This window comes from Ambystoma mexicanum, chromosome 12, assembly GCF_040938575.1.
Source record: "Ambystoma mexicanum isolate Mex_15411 chromosome 12, UKY_AmexF1_1, whole genome shotgun sequence".
Lineage (NCBI taxonomy): Eukaryota > Metazoa > Chordata > Amphibia > Caudata > Ambystomatidae > Ambystoma > Ambystoma mexicanum.
In genome coordinates, this window is record NC_090936.1 from 853,139,200 (window position 1) to 853,159,516 (window position 20,317).

The 20,317-nt window shown below is 45.5% G+C and overlaps 1 protein-coding gene across 4 annotated transcripts in view; it reads right to left on the reverse strand.

Annotated features, from left to right (window-relative positions):
- Window positions 1–20,317, reverse strand: part of CEP290 (centrosomal protein 290) — a 3,224,991-nt gene that overhangs the window by 1,066,754 nt on the left and 2,137,920 nt on the right. For all 4 annotated transcript variants that reach the window (XM_069629332.1, XM_069629331.1, XM_069629333.1 and 1 more), the window contains one exon: window positions 7,412–7,633. In XM_069629332.1, the coding sequence (XP_069485433.1) occupies window positions 7,412–7,633 (222 nt within the window). The remainder of the gene's footprint in view (window positions 1–7,411; window positions 7,634–20,317) is intronic.

Consider the following 20,317-nt stretch of genomic DNA (forward strand, 5'->3'; position numbering starts at 1 on the left):
AGGGCACATTTGATAGGCGGTGTAGGACTGGTTTTAAGCTCAGGGGGGAAAGGTGTGGTGGTAAACTCTGAGGTAGACTGTGTATACCTGTGGGGTGGAGAGGGTGTAGGCATGCAAGTAGTAGTGAGTTTGGTGTGTGATGGGTATCGGGTGGGAGCCCAATCGAAGTGCGGTAGGTATGGGAAGACACTTAAAAATAAGGGGTAGTGTCCGGGTTCTAAGCCCGCTGAGTCTATTGGTTAGAATGGGCATCAGGTGAGGCATGCGTGCGCGCGAGTGGTGAGGATGCTGTGTGTAAGTAGAGGTGGACAGGGTGGTGTGGTGAGAGAGAGCTGAGGTGAGCATGTGAGGTGATTGAGGTTGCACAAATGTGTTTAATAGTGTTGGTATTGGGACAGAATGTGGTGAGGTTGAGGCTGAGTGCAAGCACAGTGGTAGCGATGAGGCTGAGGTGCTTGATTTGACTTTAGGCAGCATGGTGTGCTTGGGAGAGAGCAGCGGGCAGCAGGGTCAAAAGGTGCTAGGTAGAACCGTACTGTGGCTTGCAGGGAGGCGTGAACAAGTTTAAGGGTGGCAGTGTAGAGCAAGAGATTGCAGTTGTGCTGTGTGGTGTCTCTGGCAGTGGCTAAGGCCGTGTTCTAGTGCTGAGAGAACAGTGGCAGATAGGCATTTGCACAGCTGTTGCGACGTAGGTGATGTATGAACGGGCAGTAGAAAATGTACAAAGCAATGTACAAAAAGGGCATGCCGTTTCAATTAGGTGAAGGCAAAGCAATTTCGAGTCGGGGCTGGGGCCTCAGTTAACTGCGATCAAAGATGCATCGCAGCAGTTTAACCAGTATATCTTTGAGTCAGTGCTGGGCACAGTGGGTGGCAATCAATCATGTAAGTTTAGCATGGATGAGAGTGGGCGCTTTTTGCACAATCGCATAAACATTTACAGTTAAGAGAGACGTGGCGATCAAAATGCAACATTTCAGTTATAGAATGCGGTTTGGAAACAGTACTAGAACATAACAATGGCATGCAGAGGATGTGGTACACAGTTTCAACACGTTTCGGGCAGAGATGAGGCACAACTATGACAAAGGGTACAAGAGGTAGGGCAGCGCGTGTGGTGGTTGTAGGCTTGCTATGATAAATGCAGCGCCATGGATTTGGGAACTGCAGTGCTTGGCAATAAAATATAGCATGGCATGAAAGGTCATGTAGAAATGGTCTCATGCAGCATAATAATGCTGCGATAACGCCCCATGCAGCGAGTTGTGGTCACGTTGGTGGAGGTAGCGGGGTAAGCGGTAGGCAAAGTACTGGGTGCAAGGGGCTTCCAAATGTTAATTGGTGTGCACAGGCTCACCAGGATTGGTAGATGGGTCCGGCGATACGGGCGGTGGAGAGAGTAGCAAAAGTAGCTGGCGCGGCCCGCAGCACGGCACGGTCAGTCAGAAGCCTTTGTGTTGCCTTAGTGATGCCGGCTAACGCCTGCCGGTGGCCCTAGCAGGCCTATAGCCTGGAGCCTTCCTACCAGGAAGCTGTAGGCAACGTTAGGGTGACGATAAGGCGGCAGCCATCTTAGAGGTTAATAGCCTCGTTGTTGCAGATGAGAATATCACGTAGCAGTAGATAAGCACTGATTCAGATGCGCTTGATGAATAAACACACGGGAAGGGTGATGGTCATACACAGAAGTCGCTACTTAGACATCAGGGTGCGGTGCAGTATCAGGGAGCTGGATGTAAGCCAGCAGGCTTACCTGGCTTGCTCTGGTGTGCGTCAAGTAGAGCAAAGCTCGGTCCTTGACCCAAGGAGGTCCAGAGCTCTGCTTACGGGCGGCTGAGGAATTAGTATTAGTGGCTGGAGTCATTTTGGTGAGGTCAGTCTAGTTATTCCTCAGTTTAGTATGACTTTATTTTTTACTGCGCATTTCTGATAAAGCAGTCCTGCTAAGTGTCATTACCGGGCTAGACTGGCATTTGGGTACTGCCAGTTTAGCCATTTCTTACTGCGGCATTGTATATTTTTCTGGGCATCTGTGACAAAAAATGATATAAGTCATTTATAACACGCCCGTACTGGTGTTTCCAGGTGCGACAAGACAAGGGAGGGAGCACAAGACAAACAAATCTTACTCAGCCTTGTGTTATTCAGATCGTGCAAATGCGAGAACGAGAAATGCAAGGGGAAAGGGAGGGGTGGAAGTGCAAGGAAGAGGAGTGGGGAAAACAGGGCAGTAATGCTCTGAGTAAATGCAGCGCAGCCCTGGGTAGTGCAAGGAGAACAAGGGACTGTAGGGTTACATTTACAGCCCCTAAGTGCGTGGTAGGCCCGGAGGCAGTGCAAGGATGACTGATCAAGAAAGAGCCTGGACTCAGTGAGACACTGAGGGTAGCCAAGCAACCAGTCGGTACAGCAGTCAGGTAGATCAGCAGGGGAGGGAGAGAGAGAAAGCAGAGAAGAGGAACGTTTTGAGCTGCTTCCGGAACTACAGGTGATCCGCTCGAGTTTGAGAGGGGCAGTGAGGACATTCCAGAGGGAGGCACCTGCAGATGAGAGATCTACCCCCCCACTCTCTGCCTGGAGAAGCGTCTAACCCTTAGAGAGTTGGAGGTAGCTGGGGGAAGGGCTTGTGAAGGAAGGTATTTTGGAAGAGAGCGTTGGATGTAGTGTGGGGCGGTTCTAGGTCATTTGGTCGAATCTAAAAATGGTTGACAGGACAATTGGTCGACACCAAAAGGTGGACAGGTTAAATGGTCGATTTTTTTTTTGGGGGGGTCCCCCCAACCCCATTTTTTTTGCTAAAAAACCCTTTTTTTCCCTAAACGAAAACCTAAAAAATATATATATAAATTAAAAAAAATTCAATCATTTGTCCTGTCGACCAAATTGTGTCGACCATTTGTCTGTCGACCATTTGACTAAACACCGTGTGGGGCCCAACCCCAGAAAGCCTTGTGGACAACGCAAAGGGTCTTGAACTTGATCTTTGCAGGAACGGGGAGCCAGTGGAGAGATTTCATGGCTGGAGAGATACGATCCCTGGGCTTGAGACCAAAGACAAGTCTCGCAGTCCTGTTCTGGATTAGTTGCAGAGGGCGGAGAGTAGAGGAAGGCAGATCGGAAAGAGGTTGTTGCAGTAGTCCAGCCTAGAGAAAAACAGGGCTCTGGAGACAGTGAGCTTCTGGGGGAAAGTGAAAAAGGGAAGAGTCCCTTTTTGCAGGACCCGCTGGTAGTGGGACTTCTTGGCGACGCCCAAGATGTGAGGAGAGAAAGAGAGCGGAGTCGAAGATGACACCATGGTTGTTTGCCTTGCAGGAAGGCAAAGGAAGAGGGCCCAAGCAGGGTCAGACTGAGACAAGAAATAGGCCCTGACACCAAAAAAAGAAGTGGCCCACCCCTCGCCCCAAAAGAGTGGCCCACCCCGCGCCCCAAAAAAAGTGGCCCTCAAACCATCATCCGTGAATCGCGTCAATTCACGACTTTACAGAAAATGCTACTTATGGAGGATTCATGTGTCTGTTACATTACAACACAACTCATAAAATAACATAACTCTGCATACAGTTCTGTGACAGGGCCCACAGCTCCCTGAGCCTCCATCCGGGACCATAACGAAAAGAAGACCCGGGGCTACAGCCTACCCAGCCCCCCCCAAACCCTCCAGCAACACCCCTGCTCATGGTAACTCCCTGAGCTCACCCCAACCAGGCCCCATCAACAAACCTTGCACCCAAAGTGCCCCCGCCTGCGCGTTCCTCAAAGACGTCCTCTGAGAGCCAATAGCTCAATTGGAGTTGCAAACCGCTACTGGTGCAATAAAAATGTCTTAACCAGGTCATCCCAGAGCCACTCGACCCATAGGCATTCTGTGTGACCTGCTCTGAAGTCCTGTAAAAAACAAACACTGACAAAGCCAACAGCCCTGACCTGTGCACAAGTGCCATTTCTCAGGCACTGCTATTATATGCCCAGGTACTCGCTCGCACCATTTTGTACCTTCTACCATCAATGGGCAGTTAATACCACTACGACCGCGCCAGGCAAGTGCCTTGGCCATGCCTACACAAAAGCCCAAACTGTTGGCATTGCCAATGTCTTAACACTAACACAGAAGTGACCCACAAATACTCACACTAGTGCCCCCTCCCTCACCTCCCTCAGTAGTGCCAGAGCGTCTCATAGCTGCGCTCACTCGTCCCAGTGATTCTGAGGGGACCCAAAGCTTCCCACACTCTGCAGTGATTTACAGCAGCTAGGAATATACCAGCGGCTCCAACCCCCTCCTACCGTCACCAGCTACCCTCCAGCCCCCAAGCCCCAAGCTTCCCTCACTGGCAGACTGTAAGACTCGGTTAATATTCGGCGACCAGTCCGTACTTGTAGTTAATAATACGTGATTGCGGGGTCTGTGCGCTTGTCAGTAATGCAGGTGCGTATCTAGTGTCCCGGCAGCATTGTACTAGTTGTTTGTTTAGTGTCTACAAATGTAAGACTCGGTTAATGTTTGCCAACCAAACGGACGTCATCATAATTTGTTGAAAGAGTTCATGTCGATCGTGTTCGGTTGTTGCTAGGGCCTTTAATTTGTATTAGTTGTGGCGTTTTTCAACTCTGACTGTGAACGAGGTGTTTACAGAAAGGCAGAAACATTTATATCTGCCTGGGTGTGCATACATTCACAGTTTAAAAGGATTAGCACTTGGCCTCTCTGCTGAGAGTGAGACCTGCCTTAGACTGACACCTCCCACTGGCAGATGTTCCATTGCTGCAAGCAATAAACAAATGGAGTGATTTGAGTAGCACACACACCATGCACGGAACTGCTTCCAGGCGCTAGTAGACTGAACCTATGCATGGGGAGATGTGACTTGCACAGGATCACACAGTTTGGCAAAGTGAAAACAGAATGCACACCGGCAGTTTCCAAAGTTGTTAAACCAGTCGCTTGCACAGTCTTGCTAATATAGGCAGGTAAACAGGGAGTTCTTAGTGGTGTGTGAAGTTAAGAGTTTCTATCGATTTGCAACTGTTTACAATTAACGCAAATGGATAATTTAAAGTTGAAAAGAAAATGATAATAGTTGGGAATGCGTGTTAATTCTTTTTGGCAGTCTCTAACGTGTGACAGACACCTCTGGCCTAGACCCATGAGCCAAAGAACCAGATTTGAGCAAAACACCCAATTTTATCAATTTAACAAGTCTCGTTGTCACAGGAGTCAGCGGTTTCACATATGTAGCACTCCCACAGCAGTCTCCACTGGCAGCTGTGTGAGGGAGTGTCACGTCCCACCCCACAGCTTTCGGGCATTTCACGCGCAAGCCGGTCGCCAGGCCAGAGGCGGCCAGAATATAGGATTAGGTTTGCTGACCATGCGGTGGTGTGGGCTCGTGGGCCCCCCAGGAACCTCCCAAAATTAGACGCGCACAAACAGCATCTCGCACGCCAAGACCAGGAAAATCACTCCGCAGGAACAACCCAAGGGTGGTCGGACTTCCAGAAAACGCTGAAGGCACAGATTGGGAAGGCTACATATATGATCTCCTACTAAACGACCTCAACATCTCCAATGCCAAGGATCTCACCATCGAAAGGGTCCACGGGGCGCCAATCGCAAAGCCAGCGCCTAACGAGCGCCCCTGAATCATCACCATGAGACTCTTGACTTCCAACATAAAGTTTGCATACTAAAGGCCTATAGATCGGCACCCCCACTACGCAAACTTGGCTCAAACATTAAGATATTTAACGACTACTCAATCGAGGTATCCAGACGAAGGAAGAGCTTTAACCACATTTTTGAGCCACTCCAAGCTACGGATCACAGACACTATCTAAGATTCCCTGCCCCATGGTGCGTACATCTGGATAGGCAATGGCACTCGTTCACAGACCTAGAGGCGGCATGGCGATTTCTCCAACAAACACAAAATAGTGACGGCGAAGTTCAACCCAACAGCGCCGGAGGAAGTCAAAATGTCTCGTGCCATGCCGCCACCAAGCAGACCGCCAAGAATCCAAAGGGCGCTGGCAGAGGGCAGGCAGGGGACAGAAAGGTCAGAATCCAGACCGTAGGAACCGCACTAACAACACATGATGAGCTCAAAACAAGACCCCATGAACTGAGAACTAAGTAGCCTGACCCCACCTTACCCCTCCATCCAACCAGAGGGGCAGAGGTTGGAGCAATCAAGGGCAGGCCTTGAGCCCCCGGCACATACCGAGCTTGCCCCCCATACCCTGCCCTCAGGCTTCTTATGACATATGGGTAATGTTGGTGAGACAATAGCTCCCACAAGCCAATTCCATATGTGGGTAATCCAACCCAGTATTGGGTGTGTGCTAAAGGGTTGGCACAACCAATGTTCTTGTTCAAGGTTTAATAAGAGGTCATGGTTAAGACCTCATATGTATTGTTCGGGGAACACGTCCCCATAAGTTCACCCCTTTGAGTCGAGTAAACGCTCCGCATCCACCCCAATGGCAACTAATAGAGACCAAGAACGCGGCCAAACTGGCCCTTTGGAAGGCACTCCCCACCGGCCTAATGGCTGAAATCTCTTGTGTGACCCTGAACATCCAGGGCCTGGGACATCCCATCAAATGTAGACGCATGCTGAACCAGATGAGGGACATGCAGGGCGATATGGTCTTCCTACAATAGACGCACCTTAACAGGATTGAAGCAGAGAAGCTAGCACAGGGATGGGTGGGGGCAGCCGCACACTCACTGGACCACGGGAACTGCAGGGTATCAATCCTGATCCATAAACTGATCCCGCTGCAGATTCAACACACGGTTAGCGATAGAGCAGGCTGCTATGTCCTTATTCAAGGTCAATTATCCCAACACCCAATCACGCAATTAAACCTGTATGCTCCCACCACACACACCCCGGCATTCTTCGTCGATGCATTCACAGAATACGCCAAGCATATGGGCAACCTCACGATCGTAGGGGAAGACTTTAACCAAACCATACAATTGGGGCAGTGCAGCATAAAGTTCAATTTTACTTTACATTACGCATATTTCGCTTTTTGAGGCACATAGATGTAAAGCAAGTTATTCAGAACATTACAGGTGCTTTGGGCAAGTACCAGCTAGGATAAAACAAATCAACCTGGTTTAAAATCAGCAAATCTGCCACAAGACCAAATTTCATACCTTCCAATATTAATTACTTCTTGGAAATCAGGCTGAGCAGCGATTAGCTTGCAAAATGAGTTCTGCTCCAGTCCATGATCATAAAACCAAGCCATATCCTCACAAATGTTGCACACATTTCCTGAATTCCTGATGTTAGCTATGTTTAGGTACTTCAGAAAATAAACAGACATGACAAAGAACAAATATCCTCTCAGCTCTTAGGACTCTAAAGTACTGCTGAAGAATATGCCATAAGTTCTATACCTGTAAACTGCTAGTCAGCCTCTTGATCCTCTTTTTCAGCTCTTCATTATCCATATCCACATCATATTTTTCTTTCTGGAGCTTGTTGAGAACTTTTTGCTTTCCCATTAATTCTTGATTTTGGTGGCTGATCTCCTCTGACAAAGAATGTTCTCTAGTTTTGCTGACTTTGAGAGCATCCTTTAATCTTGCAACCTGTTCATTTAAATTGTCTATTTCTGCCTGTTTAATCAAAAGAAAACAAGATTAATTTGAATGTACCAAAGTACTTGACAAATTAGTAAAACATTAAATGGGGCTGAACAATAACTTAAGCATACAGTCTTGTGTAACCAACTCTTGAGATTTTGGCCATCTCTTAGCAAGTATGGAAACTGTGCCTTTGAAATCTTTAGAGAACGAGAAAAGCTTTCAGACCAGAAGAAAGTCCACGTCCCTCCACATTGCATTTGTTCTTAATCTAATTTTGCCACCCTCACGCCCGGTTCCAAATGTTAGTCATGCACTAGGTAAAGTAATCATTGAGCCGAAGGAGTTTAGTGGTAATGGACTAGGGCATGCCTTTACAGACTAAATTCCAGATTATTACAAAAGGACATTGGTTTATCCGCTGCGCATCACCAAGTTGGGCGTAGATCTCTGTCTTCGGCTAGGGCCTCCCCCTCTTGAACAGCCTCCCTGCCACTCTAAAACTTGAGGAGAGCCAACTCCGGTTCCGGAAGCACCTCAAGACCTTCCTCTTTGCTTCTGCCTTTGCCCCCCCTCTCCCCTGCGGATTCTACTCTCCCTCAGCACCATGCATCTGGCCACCCTCTTTCCTCCGGGCCCAGGTACATGCTCCTCTTGCCACCCGCAGGCACTGCCTCCGGGCCACCCCTTGCACTGGGGTCTGTATCTGTACCCATACAGCCCCCACCCCTTTTTCTGTTCTTCCTGCACTTATCAGACCTACCCAGCCTGCTGCCTTAAAACCAGCACTGCCACTTGCTGGCTGCACTCCCTCTGTTTGTTGCCTTTTTTATTTATTAATTTATTTATTATTATTTATGTTTTTTTTCCTCCTTGCTCCGGACTCTCCTTTTGTTCTCCCTTCCATGCACTTCTCCCTCTCCCCCTCTACCATGCACTTGCGTGTTCTTAATGTCACGGGGCCTAGTAAGATAGTTGTTTTTGTTTCTCCTCTGTTCCCCTTCCCTTGCCTTGTCGCGCTCTGAAACACTTGTGTATGAGCGCGATAGAAATAAAATAATCAATATCAAGTTTTGAATTCTATCCCAATCACGTCTTTTTGAATAACAGTTCTAATTGCCTCCAAATCTCGCAAGTGAGAAATCACAGTCCAATGTTCATTTACAAATCCTTATTTAATTTCTCTCAGTGATTGATAAATTCCTGCCAACACGTGTTTCGACCTTTCAGAACATAGGTCTTCCTCAGGGTCAGTTTATCATTCCTTTAGCATTACATTTAAATATAATATTCTGCACGTAACATTCCACACTGCCAATACATATGTAAAAAAACAAAAATAAAAATTACAAATTTTGATTTTATTTTTAGATGATTTATAAATACCGAATGACATGTGAATCAGGGTAGATTCCACATCAGAGGGTTAACGCAAAATCATCAGACGTTGAAATAGAAAGAAAGAAAAAAACAAACATAATAAATGAGGTCGGATTTCTAGATTTATTCCCTCAGTGACTTTTTATGTATAAAGTGGATATTCCATCCCTTTTCCTTCATTGGACGATATAGCACTGTGTCCTGCGTGACACCTTCTCAATAGGTGCATGCCAAATTAGTAACAGGGTTGTTAATTTCCTTAAGGCCTAGATCGAGCAACCTTTTTGTGTGAGTTCTTATCTACCACATCCATGTGTCTTCCATGCAATCATAAGTAATTCCCTTCAACATCTCACCATGTGAATACTGTACATCAGTTATGGAACTACACATTAATTATCCCAACGTTCTAACATTCGGAAAATAATCCCTTACCATTATTCTGTATTGTTGGTACACTATAGTTGGAGACAAGTGTCCAACATCTTTGAAAATATAAACAATGTTTTATATCTCAGAATCTATGACAAACCAAACAACAGTCTCTACTTAGCGAATTTCTGTGTATAGCATCCTCTTACCTTCCTAACCTTATGGTTCATGAACTTCTATATGTAGTTTCACTCTTGTTCCTTAAATGGATGCACTGTTTGCTAAAATAACCAACATAGATGTTCCTATAAGTCTATTTGAAGTATTTAACTTCCAAATAACTTGGCCAAATAACTTGGTCTTTCACAACATTATGAGGAGGAAGTCACTCTAATTCACCCATATTTACTCCTTACTTCAATAATCAAGGCAGCCCCAATCTCACCAACATATCAGGCCTCATACCTCTGCAGCGCTCCCGATAGCTCCCGATAGCGCTTGCAATCTGGCCGTAGTGGTCTGCTCCACCCAACCGATACGGAGCAGACCACAACTTGGATTGCGCGCGCAGGGTGCTGTGTAGAAGCACCTCCATGCTGCGCAGGCGTGGGGATACCACACAAGTCTCCCTCCACGAGGTTAGCAACTCATATGCCAGGGAAAACACCAACTCCCTGCACATGCTCTGTCAGGCTCTGACAAGAGACACTACTCTCCTGCGTGTCCCTCATATTAGATAATACTAAACTCCCTGGTATCAGTAGCCCGTCATTACATGCTGTATTAAATTGGATATCTCTTAAAACCAACTTGACAAGTAACTGGTTCTCATGACATTTTGGCTTAATCAGAATCTTAATCATTGCTTTTTCCAACATACTCGTTGGGCTAGACATTGGGCTATTTATATTCAGTGGTGCCGGGAGTGCTTCCTGATTAAAAAATCTGCGTACATTTTGTAAAAAATGGATCTGTGGACCAATTGTGACCCAAGTTGGCACCCTATATACATTGGGCTACATCTACTTACTTTAGCAGGGAGTGCTCCCCAATTCAGAATATGGTATACATTTTGTACGTATGGACCATGCTAGCACCCTCATTAATACTGACATTAAAACTTCAGAATTCTCACATCATTCTCACTAAAATTGGCTATGTCCTCTAGGCATGCCCCATTCACTTAAGGGCAATAAGGTTGGTTCTCTAATCAATCAAACATTTTAGTGCAAGTTTCTATTGTTCCCTTTGTATAGCTGATTCAATAGTTGTAAAAGTACAATGTTATGAAACCCTTTCACACCTTACTGTGAATAGGCTTCCCGTCTTAAATTTACTCCAATCCTAGCCTTATGCGGGGTTACACAATACCACACTACTTAACCAAAATTAAGCTACTATTTATAATTCTCTTTTCCCCATGTCGGATTACGTCCTATACTCGCCTAAGTAGCCTTTACCATTATCTCTCTTAGACCGGCTTGAAATGCACATGGATGGGTGAAACAAGGCTCATCGAAGTTAATTAGTGTGGTGTGCCTGAACGGGAGACCTTTACTACACCATTATGAAGACCCTTTTCACACGCTTATAAAAAAAAAAAGACTACAATTTCATGATCTGAGTTCAGACCAGTCAAAACCGTACTATGTTTACATATCAATTTGGCTTCAAGTTTACACAGTTCTAGCTGCTTGTCACCTCCTCTTCGGTGTTTGAAAATCGTTTTGAGACCCATGAAATGGATCCCAGATGTATTATTCATTTGATGATTTATTTTCCAATGTGTGGCTAGTGGTAGCCTAACATCTTCTCTTTGAAAAGTATTTACATGTTCTCTTGTTCTGAATCTCAGTTCCCTGATGGTACTGCCTATATAAATCAATCCACACACACAAATAATAGCATACACCACATATTTCTTTTATTATAATGTGTTTAGTTTACAAAAGTAAGCTTTTCCCATTTACAGTGCAAAACAAAGTCAAGTAGAAAAAAGTAAAATCATAGAAATTGTACGACATTTCATCATCAGTTCATGCATGATGAACCACTTCTCAAAAAGATCATCAAGCCCCCTCAAAAACTGCCTAAGGATATATTTAGCAGGGTTCCAGTAAACATTAACTAGGAGCTGGTCTTCCATGTTGTTGTTAAGTTCACCGCTAGAATTCCCTCCAAAACAGTGGGTATCTCATGGCGAGTACACTTTATGCCCAGATCTATGGGCTATAGCAGGTTCCCCGGAAGGGCGGACCTTAAGGCCCCTAGATGCATTTTTGCAATACGTATGGAACCCCTGCAGGGTAAAAGGACCAGTGGCCATTGTTTCCTGTAGGAAAAGAATCTTAGATGTTGCAACCCAGGTGTGAACCCCCTATTATGAAAACCACAGACATTCCAAGGTAGAAATTGGTAGTCCCCATTCTACAGCAGATTTTTGGCTTATTTAATCTTTGAGAACATCTGGACTGCAGCCTCCAGCCAAGATCAATCATCCAGGGCTGTCGTTTGTCCAGACAGGGATTTGGAAGTATGTGAAATTAGATGTGTAGACGTGGGGGGGGGGGACGGGTTGGAGATTTGGGAGCCAGATAATCCGAGAGAGCCGTTGATCATGAAGGTCAAAAATGTGATAGCCCACCATCATCTGCCGTTCGCGTTCGTCCCAGACAATGGGTGCACTTGGATTGGATTTAAAGTGGCTAACCGATCTGTTGGAGCACAATTTCGGGAAGATTACACGCATGTCGTCATCAGAGCGCAGAGCTCGTAATGCTGGTATTTCCTGCGTTCTGTTCATGGGGTGGTTCTCATTTGGATGCAAGATGAAATCCCACCCCATGATAACCCCCTCGAAAGCTTGGACATTGTGGTGGTCGATTTGACCGATGATATCAATATCAACTTGTTTGGAATTTGTCTCACGGATTGCTAAGCTAGTGGCCTCTGTGCCAACATGCTGGTTGGTCAAAGCGCTTGAAACCTGTTCAATGGTGTTAGTTGGTTGAGGTGGAATAGGGTGAATTGAATTGGCCAAAAGAGTGGTCATGGTCCTCTTGGTTTGTTTGGTGTTCTTTTGTCTTTTCGGGCTCTGTTGTTCTCCAATATCCCCTTCCAACAGATCCTGGGCCACAACGGGCCGTGTGACTTCTTCCACCGCCAAATCCTTGACTGCATCTTCGCCCGTGAGGGTGTTCAAGAATTTAGTGGTCTTTTTTTGTTCAGATTTGCAGCTGGAAGATTTTTTGTTTTCTTTTTCTGCAGTTCCCTCTTTTTTCGATTTTTGCGTGTGTTGGTTTATGAGTAGTCATTGTTGTGAGTTCTTATCAGCATTAGAGGATTCTTCCATATTATGCTGCTCTGAGTCAATTGACGGCCCCTATTGGCTACAGTCCCCTTGAGGTAGGGCAGCATCCTTCAGATGGATGTCGACCAACACTGATGGGGGGTATCCGGATTAGGACTAGGTTCCACATTAGGGATTGGTTGCAGAGGCTGTGGTGTTGTTAGTGGAATTTCCCATACAACTTCGTCCCCAAAATTGCGATAAGAGCAGTTTAAACTGGCGTTTGAAGTTGTGGCTTTTTCAACAAGTTGGACAACTTGGAGTCCAGTAAACCCAGCTTGTTTGAGTTGGCAAGCATGATATCTTTGATGTTGTCGTATAGCTTGAGCATGGATCCCAGTGAAGTGCTGAAATTGATGCAGGCAGTCCCTCCACATGTTGAAATTTCTGGGCATAAAAACGTTACCTGCTAGGGGCTGTTTTAGGATGGATTTTGGGTTGGTGTTTGCTGTTGTTGGTGAAATAGACAAACTGTTGGGGGGTGGAAGTTGTTGGACTGAGCTTGGTAGCACTGTGCAAGGGGAAGGGCCCCCAAAGAATGAGATCTGTGCGTTCTGTTTGCAATGCCCTCCAAGTTGGCCCATACATTTTCAAAGGATTCGCCCAGTGTCATTGAATGATTTAACGTTGTTGTTTGAAGGGGGTCCAAGTCCAGTTGTGGAGTGGACCGATGAGTCCCCCTCCCATCCTTGGCAATATTATTAGAAGCAGTAATTGAAGTATGAAGATCCACCTCCTGTATGCTGCAGTGATTTGAGCATGCAGACGTAACCTGTTCTATTAGAGGAATGATTGAACCCTCCATTGTCTGTTTGTGGGGTGACCCCAGATGCCCAGTACTGCGGACTAAACCAGTTAGCACTTGCAAAAAGAGGGGAGGAGGGGAAGAGAATGTATAGTGTGCAGGACGCAACGACAGACACTTGTTTCCCACCTGTAAGGGCAAGTTGGTTGGTGACCCAGTTACCGGGGAAGTACCCTCGTGGTCCGGAAAGACTCTTCTCATTTTGTTTAAGGGCAGCTAGACCCTTCTCAGTGATTAGGAGCCTCCCGCTCCTTAATTTAGGTGCCGGCAAGTGCTTTAGCACAATCGCAAAAGCAATTGCCACTGGCTTCACAAGCACACTCACCTCCACACTACACAGCTATGGAGATGAGCATTTCCTCTTCCTAACACAGGAAGCACCTTTGCCTTGACTCAAGGCAACCCAAGGAGAGGGTGTGCCCTCCCAGAAGCCAGCACCACCCAGTAAAAAGTGCTGCCAACACACGCACTCCAGGGGCGAAAGCTAGAAGTTCCAGCACCCGCGCTCCCCCCTTTGCCAGCTAGCCTAGAAACTCAGGCTAAGGTACGCTTTCAGATACGGAGCTGTACGGGGATAAACAGCAGACAAGTAAATAGTGCTATATTGCTGTGTTCAGTGATCTTGCTACACGCAGCTCTGCAGCAATAATTCAGCGGTAGGAGAATGCACTAGAGGAAGGCACCAAGAAACATGTCTGAACGCGCAGCAGACACAGTGTCAAGCCAAATCTACACTCGAAGGCTGCTTCTGACATGTTCCAGCACCACATATTTAGTTTTGCAGTTAATGAATTTCGGAATTTCCACCTCTTCCTTAATATTAATCTGTAATGACTGACCCTCCCGTGCATATAGGCACGTGGAGCAGTGCCCACATTTATAAAACCCTGTTGTACTGTCATGCAACCAGGTAGGTTCTTTGGTAAGTGGATGTAAAAAGGATGGGCATAGATGCTATTTCAGTGTAGGTGCTTTACTATACACAGTCCATGGTTTAGTTCCAATATAGCCCACCAAATCATCATCACGCATGAGTAGTTTCCAATGCTTTCTTAGCATGTTATAGAGTTTGTTGCTATTAGCCGAGTATTGGGTCACCATCGTTACCTGTTTGCAGTTATCTTTTCTGTCTTTACCTTTCAGTTGTAACAAGTCTCTTTAGATTCATACTCTTAGTACTCGCTTTCAACAGACACTCTTCCTGTATCCTCTTTCTCTAAATCTTCATTCAGAATGTCACATTCTTGCTTGAATCTTCTTTGCAATTCCTCCTAGCACACGTTTCTAGTGACAACTAGTAGCTAACAATAGCGGGTTCACCTCAGTCAGTTTTCTAAAAGTCATGGACATAATATGGCTATTCTTAACATACACTGTGGTGTCCAAAAACTCTATTCTTTCTTGACTAGAGTTACAGGTGAACTCTATACCCATCATGTTGCCATTCAGAAATGTCACAAAATCATTCGAACTTTGTTCATTAACTTGCCAAATCAAAGAAAGTCATCAAAGGCTGCTTTGGTAGCGTTGAAAATGTTTATTACCACTTATTTTCAAGAAAATTGTGGGTCGGACGATAGTATGATAGTGTGGGATTCCTTCAAAGCGTCTGTTAGGAGAGAGCTAATGAATTGGACTGCTAGGGTTCAAAGGGTTGAAGAAGCTAAACTAAAGGAATTAGAAGAGGAACCTGGGAAATTGCAGAGATGCTATGCATTGACGAATGATGTGAAAATAAGGACTAGAATGGCGGTGATCAAAGAAAAGTTACAAAGTGAGTTGAATTTGCAGGCAGAAAAAGGTTTGTATTATGTGAAGTAAAAATATTGGGAAGGGGGAGATCGTGGAGGAAAAATTTTAGCTAATAAACTGAGGAGTTATTCTGAGAGGGTATACATTCAGAAGATTGTGAATAATCGTGGTGAAGTCCTGGTCAAAAAGGGATGAGATTGGGGATTGCTTTTGTTTATTTTATGCAAACCTGTATAGGGAAGATATGGTCCCACAGATGGAGGAGTTGGATAACTTTTTTGAGAAAATTGTTCTTCCTGTTGTTTCGGAGGAAGGCAGGAAACTCTTGGACAGTCCAATTGATAATGTGGAGGTTTCATTGGCGATTGGGGAACTCGCAAAAGGAAAGTCACAGGGAGTGGATGGTCTGACTGTAGAATTCTATCAAGAATTTGAGGAAGTATTGTTGCCTATTTTGTGTGCTTTGTATAATTGTATGCTAAAGGAAGGGAGGTTGTGTGGGACAATGAGAGAGGCTATAATTACAGTGATTCCGAAGCCAGGGAAAGATGCAACTAAATGCTGTAATTATAGACCTATTTCATTGCTTAATGTTGATATGAAGATTTTCACTAGAATACTGACCGCTCGACTTAATAAATATGTGGGAGACTTGATTGAACGTTCTCAGACAGGATGTTAGGGATAATTCTCTCTTTAGGCTGAATTTCCTAACATAGTGAGTCCCCCAGCAGCTTTGCTGGATTTCTAGAGTTTGTTTTTTTCTCCTGTCAAGAGTGAGACTCTTTTTCTCCCACTCTTGGACATGATTTGTGGTGTTCTTATGACTGTTAATGTGTTTTATGGGCTATGGGGGTCCTTTACTCCATAGGGTCTCATTGGTTTTTACTATGTGTGTTACACAGCACCCTCCATGCAGTGACACAGGGGTGTCATAGTGACACCCCACCATAGACTCCATACCCTGGGACTCACTACGGTCTCCCAGGGCATATAAAGTCACCATTGGCTTTACTAGTCCCAAATTATTAACAGAAACCGGTACAAACCATCATATTGTGGACGTACTGGTTGGGGCCCCGGGGTCTGTTAGTCGAGGGGGCACGTCTCCGTCCCCCCTGATCGAGTTTTGGCTGGTGGCAGTGGATACTACTTTTTATATTTGACCGCAAATATATCCTTATGGGATTTTCCCATTGTTCGAGGCTACCAACTTTAATTATTTAATTCTCATAGCCTCGAACATACCGCCAGCTTATTTATTTAATATTAATTCGCCGGTTGGTATTTTTTGCCAGAACTCAATTCTAAAATGGCGTTTGTGTTCTCTTCTGTGACTCCAACCCAAGTCGAGCCCTTTGTTTCACTTTTGGCGGGCTTCTCCACAGAAGCCTCCAAAAGTGGTGCCACTCTGTCTGGGTACCACAGGGGGTGTGGGAGGGGGTTTAGGCACCCTGGACTGAGTTACCTTGGTAACTCAAGTCGCACTCTTGTGTGATTGGCCCAAGTGGTGAGCCGGCCGACTCACCACTTAGCATGTTTGATTGACAGCTAGGCTGAGTGAATGGGGGTGTGCTGCATAAAAGCAGGGCTTTGGGGACTGGAACTTCAGAAGTCGCCACAGAACCTGAGAATCCGACGAGGGAGAAGCTGAGCCGACCTGCCACGACGACACCACCGGTGGACCCCTGCGGAACCGACTCACCACTTCCCGACAATAGAGAAGATCTCCTGGCTGGAGAGGCTTCTTCCCCTGACTGGTGGGCACAACCAGTTTACCTACGTTTCCTCGCATCCCAGGACGTCTTGTGGTCTAATTGCCCATGCCAAGCACCCCGGCGACCGGATAGCCACTTACCACTGGACCGCGATTAAAAGGACCGCTCATTTTACCCGAGAACTCTGCGGCTGGTTTCTTCCCTGGCATTGCAACAGACTCCTGTCTTCCTCCCCGACGAGATCCTCTCTTCCCCTGGACGAAGCACCGACTTGCATCCGCTGCCAGGAACAGCTATCAGGTTGGGATTGTAAATGGGAGAATGTGAGCGTCAAATACTTGGGTATACACCTTATTCGTGATATAGGTAAATTGGTTATTTATAATGTAGATAAGATCATAGAGACTCTTTGTAGAGATATTAGGAAATGGGAGCGATTTACATTGACTGTTTGGGCTAAAGTTAATGCAATCAAAATGATTTTATTGCCGAATGTCCTGTATATTATCTAATCGTTGCCTTTACTTTTCACAAGGAAGATGTTGCGGCGGCTGGATAGGTTATTTCAAGATTTTCTTTGGGGAATAGGGAAAAGAGCCAAAATTCCATGTCATATTATGATTCGCATTGTTAAGGAAGGGGGGCTTTGGTTATCCGATCCTGAATAATTACTGTGATGGTTTTCTCTTTAAAAAAGTGTCTAGCTATTTTGTTGGTGATTTGCCCCAGGCGCCTTGGTGGGTGCAGATTGAAAAGCAAAAAATACTGCCTTTTGACATTACATGTTTGTATTCATTTGGGAAGTTGCCTGGGAGATTGAGGTCACTAAAAACAATTTTGGCGACGAAGGAGGCTTTGACATCGCTAATAGTGGGAAATGACCAGGGATTATTTGTATACAAGGGGGCCGCTCTTTGAATCAACCCAGGTCTCCAGATTAATAATAGACCTTTGAATTGGAGAGGCTGGATTAGTAGGGGTATTTTGAAGGTTGAAGATATTTGGGGGGAGGCTGGAATAGTCTCATTTGAGAGGTTGGTGGAGGTATTTGGGTTACAAAATAGAGAGTTAAGGAGATATGATATATTGGTGGATTTGGTATCAGAAAGGGTTCGAATTTTGGAAGCGCCGATATTGCAGGAACCTGAGGTTCTCAACCTATTGGTCTGTGGACTGCATAAGGTGTCTTGACATTTTGAAAATTATGAAGTTAGATGTACAGTGGACTGATTCGTGGGATAAATTGAGGTTAGCATGGACAGAGGAACTGGGTAGAGAATTGACACCAGTTGAATGGGAAAGGGTTTGGAAGGTCCCAATTAGGGCTAAAGTGGATATGCAACTGCGCTATATTCATCAGAGGATTTTGGGTAGAATCTATTGGACTCCGTCTCGTATGTGTACTTTGGGTATGATTGATGGCGATAGTTGTTGTGGGAAGGAAAAGGGTACTTTAATCCACATGTTATGGAGCTGCGAGAGAGTTAGGAACTGTCAGGAATTTGGGGTGGTGTTGGTGGAAGAGGTGTCAGAATCTGAAAAGAGCTTAAGAAATGTACATGAGCTAGGAAAAAACTACATTTCCCAGCAGCCCCTTTGGCATTTCGTAGTCCGTGCGCGCGGTTGGCCAGCTGTCTATAATTAGTAACAGCTTATCAAGGGCCAACGGCGCACGGCAGGTGTGTCTTATTCTTTTCCTGTTGGCGAAGCCATGCCGGAGGTTCGTGCGGAATCGAGCACGCCAGCATTTTACTAAGAGGACACTTGTTATGCGGAAGCAGCATTGCACCGAGAACTCACGCGGTCCAGTTGGGAACCGACACAGGGAACGAGCGGCGGCGCACTACAAGTGCAGGGAGGACTCGAGCCACCGCCATACAGCTTCCGGCGCTGATACGGGGAACGTGGGGTGGCTGAGTCTTCATCCCTGCTTCTATCAAGGCTGCATCATCCTCCGTCTGGGAAGGCTTGCGAGTCTCCCGGACGCTCAGATAAGTGCTCGCTGAGTGTGTTTGTTTTCTTGTGTTAACATGGGGGCAATGTTTGCAAAGTTCTCTCTTGGAAAATAGAGAAAGACTTTCAGTAGCATGGCATATGGGCAGAACTCTGTGATTAGTGCCTAAGTGATCACTGGATGCTTCTACTATGGAGTGGCACGAAATCGGGCATGAAGTACAGTCTGCATCCGAGTATTAGGGCTGTTCACTAAGTTACTCAGTGTAGATGTTTGTTGGAACCCATTCCATATTGGTGTTGAACTCAGACCATTGGTCACCCATGTTCTATATGTGTAATGTTGCTTATGCTTGCCCAATGGGCCACGTGTTATGTTCTTCATATTGGGAATAACCTCCCATGAGTTTCTTTCATTTTGTGCTTGCATATATGTAGTCTATGTCATGGTATTACTACATGTGCCTGTATCAAGGGGCTACTAAGGAGTGCAAATATGCTAGCAAAGGTACTTTGGTGGCCTGTATTAAGGGGGCATTATTGGTGACCTATGTGTGTGTTATGTTTCATGGTATACTATCTAAAATGTAGACATTGTAGGGTCTTTTCCTGTTACTTCCCCTGTCCTATCCACCTTAGGCGTTTCCTAACCCTCTATCCGGTTTCCCTAACATTCCCTTCCCCGTCCACAACCTCTCCCTAACCCTCTTCCCCCCATTGGCTTCCACGTGGTATCCTGTGTTTTGTATATCAGGTATCTGTGCCAACCACAGGTGGAGGGTCGACTTCATTCGGCTTCTGTGGTTCGGGGGAGAGTGTCGACACACCTTCCTCCAATATTGTGTTTCTGACAGGAACTTTTGGTGTGATGTGGTTGATAGGGTTGATCGGGTCTGGGACATTACTTATCTGAGGAACTCATCTACAGTTATTCTGCAATTATTGAGCCCTGGTTATAAAATTGATTGGGTAACATCGAGTTGGTTCACCAAGGTCTTGTTGGTGGCTACTAAACAGATATTGAAAGTCTGGAAGACGAGGAAGAAGCCTTTAGTAGTGGACTGGATTTTTGATGTGCAATTTCTTTCTGCCTATGAAAAGACAATGCCCTGTAAATTGCACAAAGAAACATCTTATGATTAACAATAGGGGAATTTTAAGGATCTTTATGGGTGAATGTTGTTTGGTTTTATGGGGTCTATAGAGGTTGTATCTAGTCTAAGAATTTTATTGTGGGGGTGGGTGTTTGTGTTTTGTTCTGTGTGGTTTTTATGGTTGTGAATGTGGGGTCGTTATTTGTGATTGATTTAAGCACTATATTAATTTGTGTTCGGGTTAATAGGCTTTAATGGATATGTGATTGTTTCTTTCTAAAAGAGACGTATTTG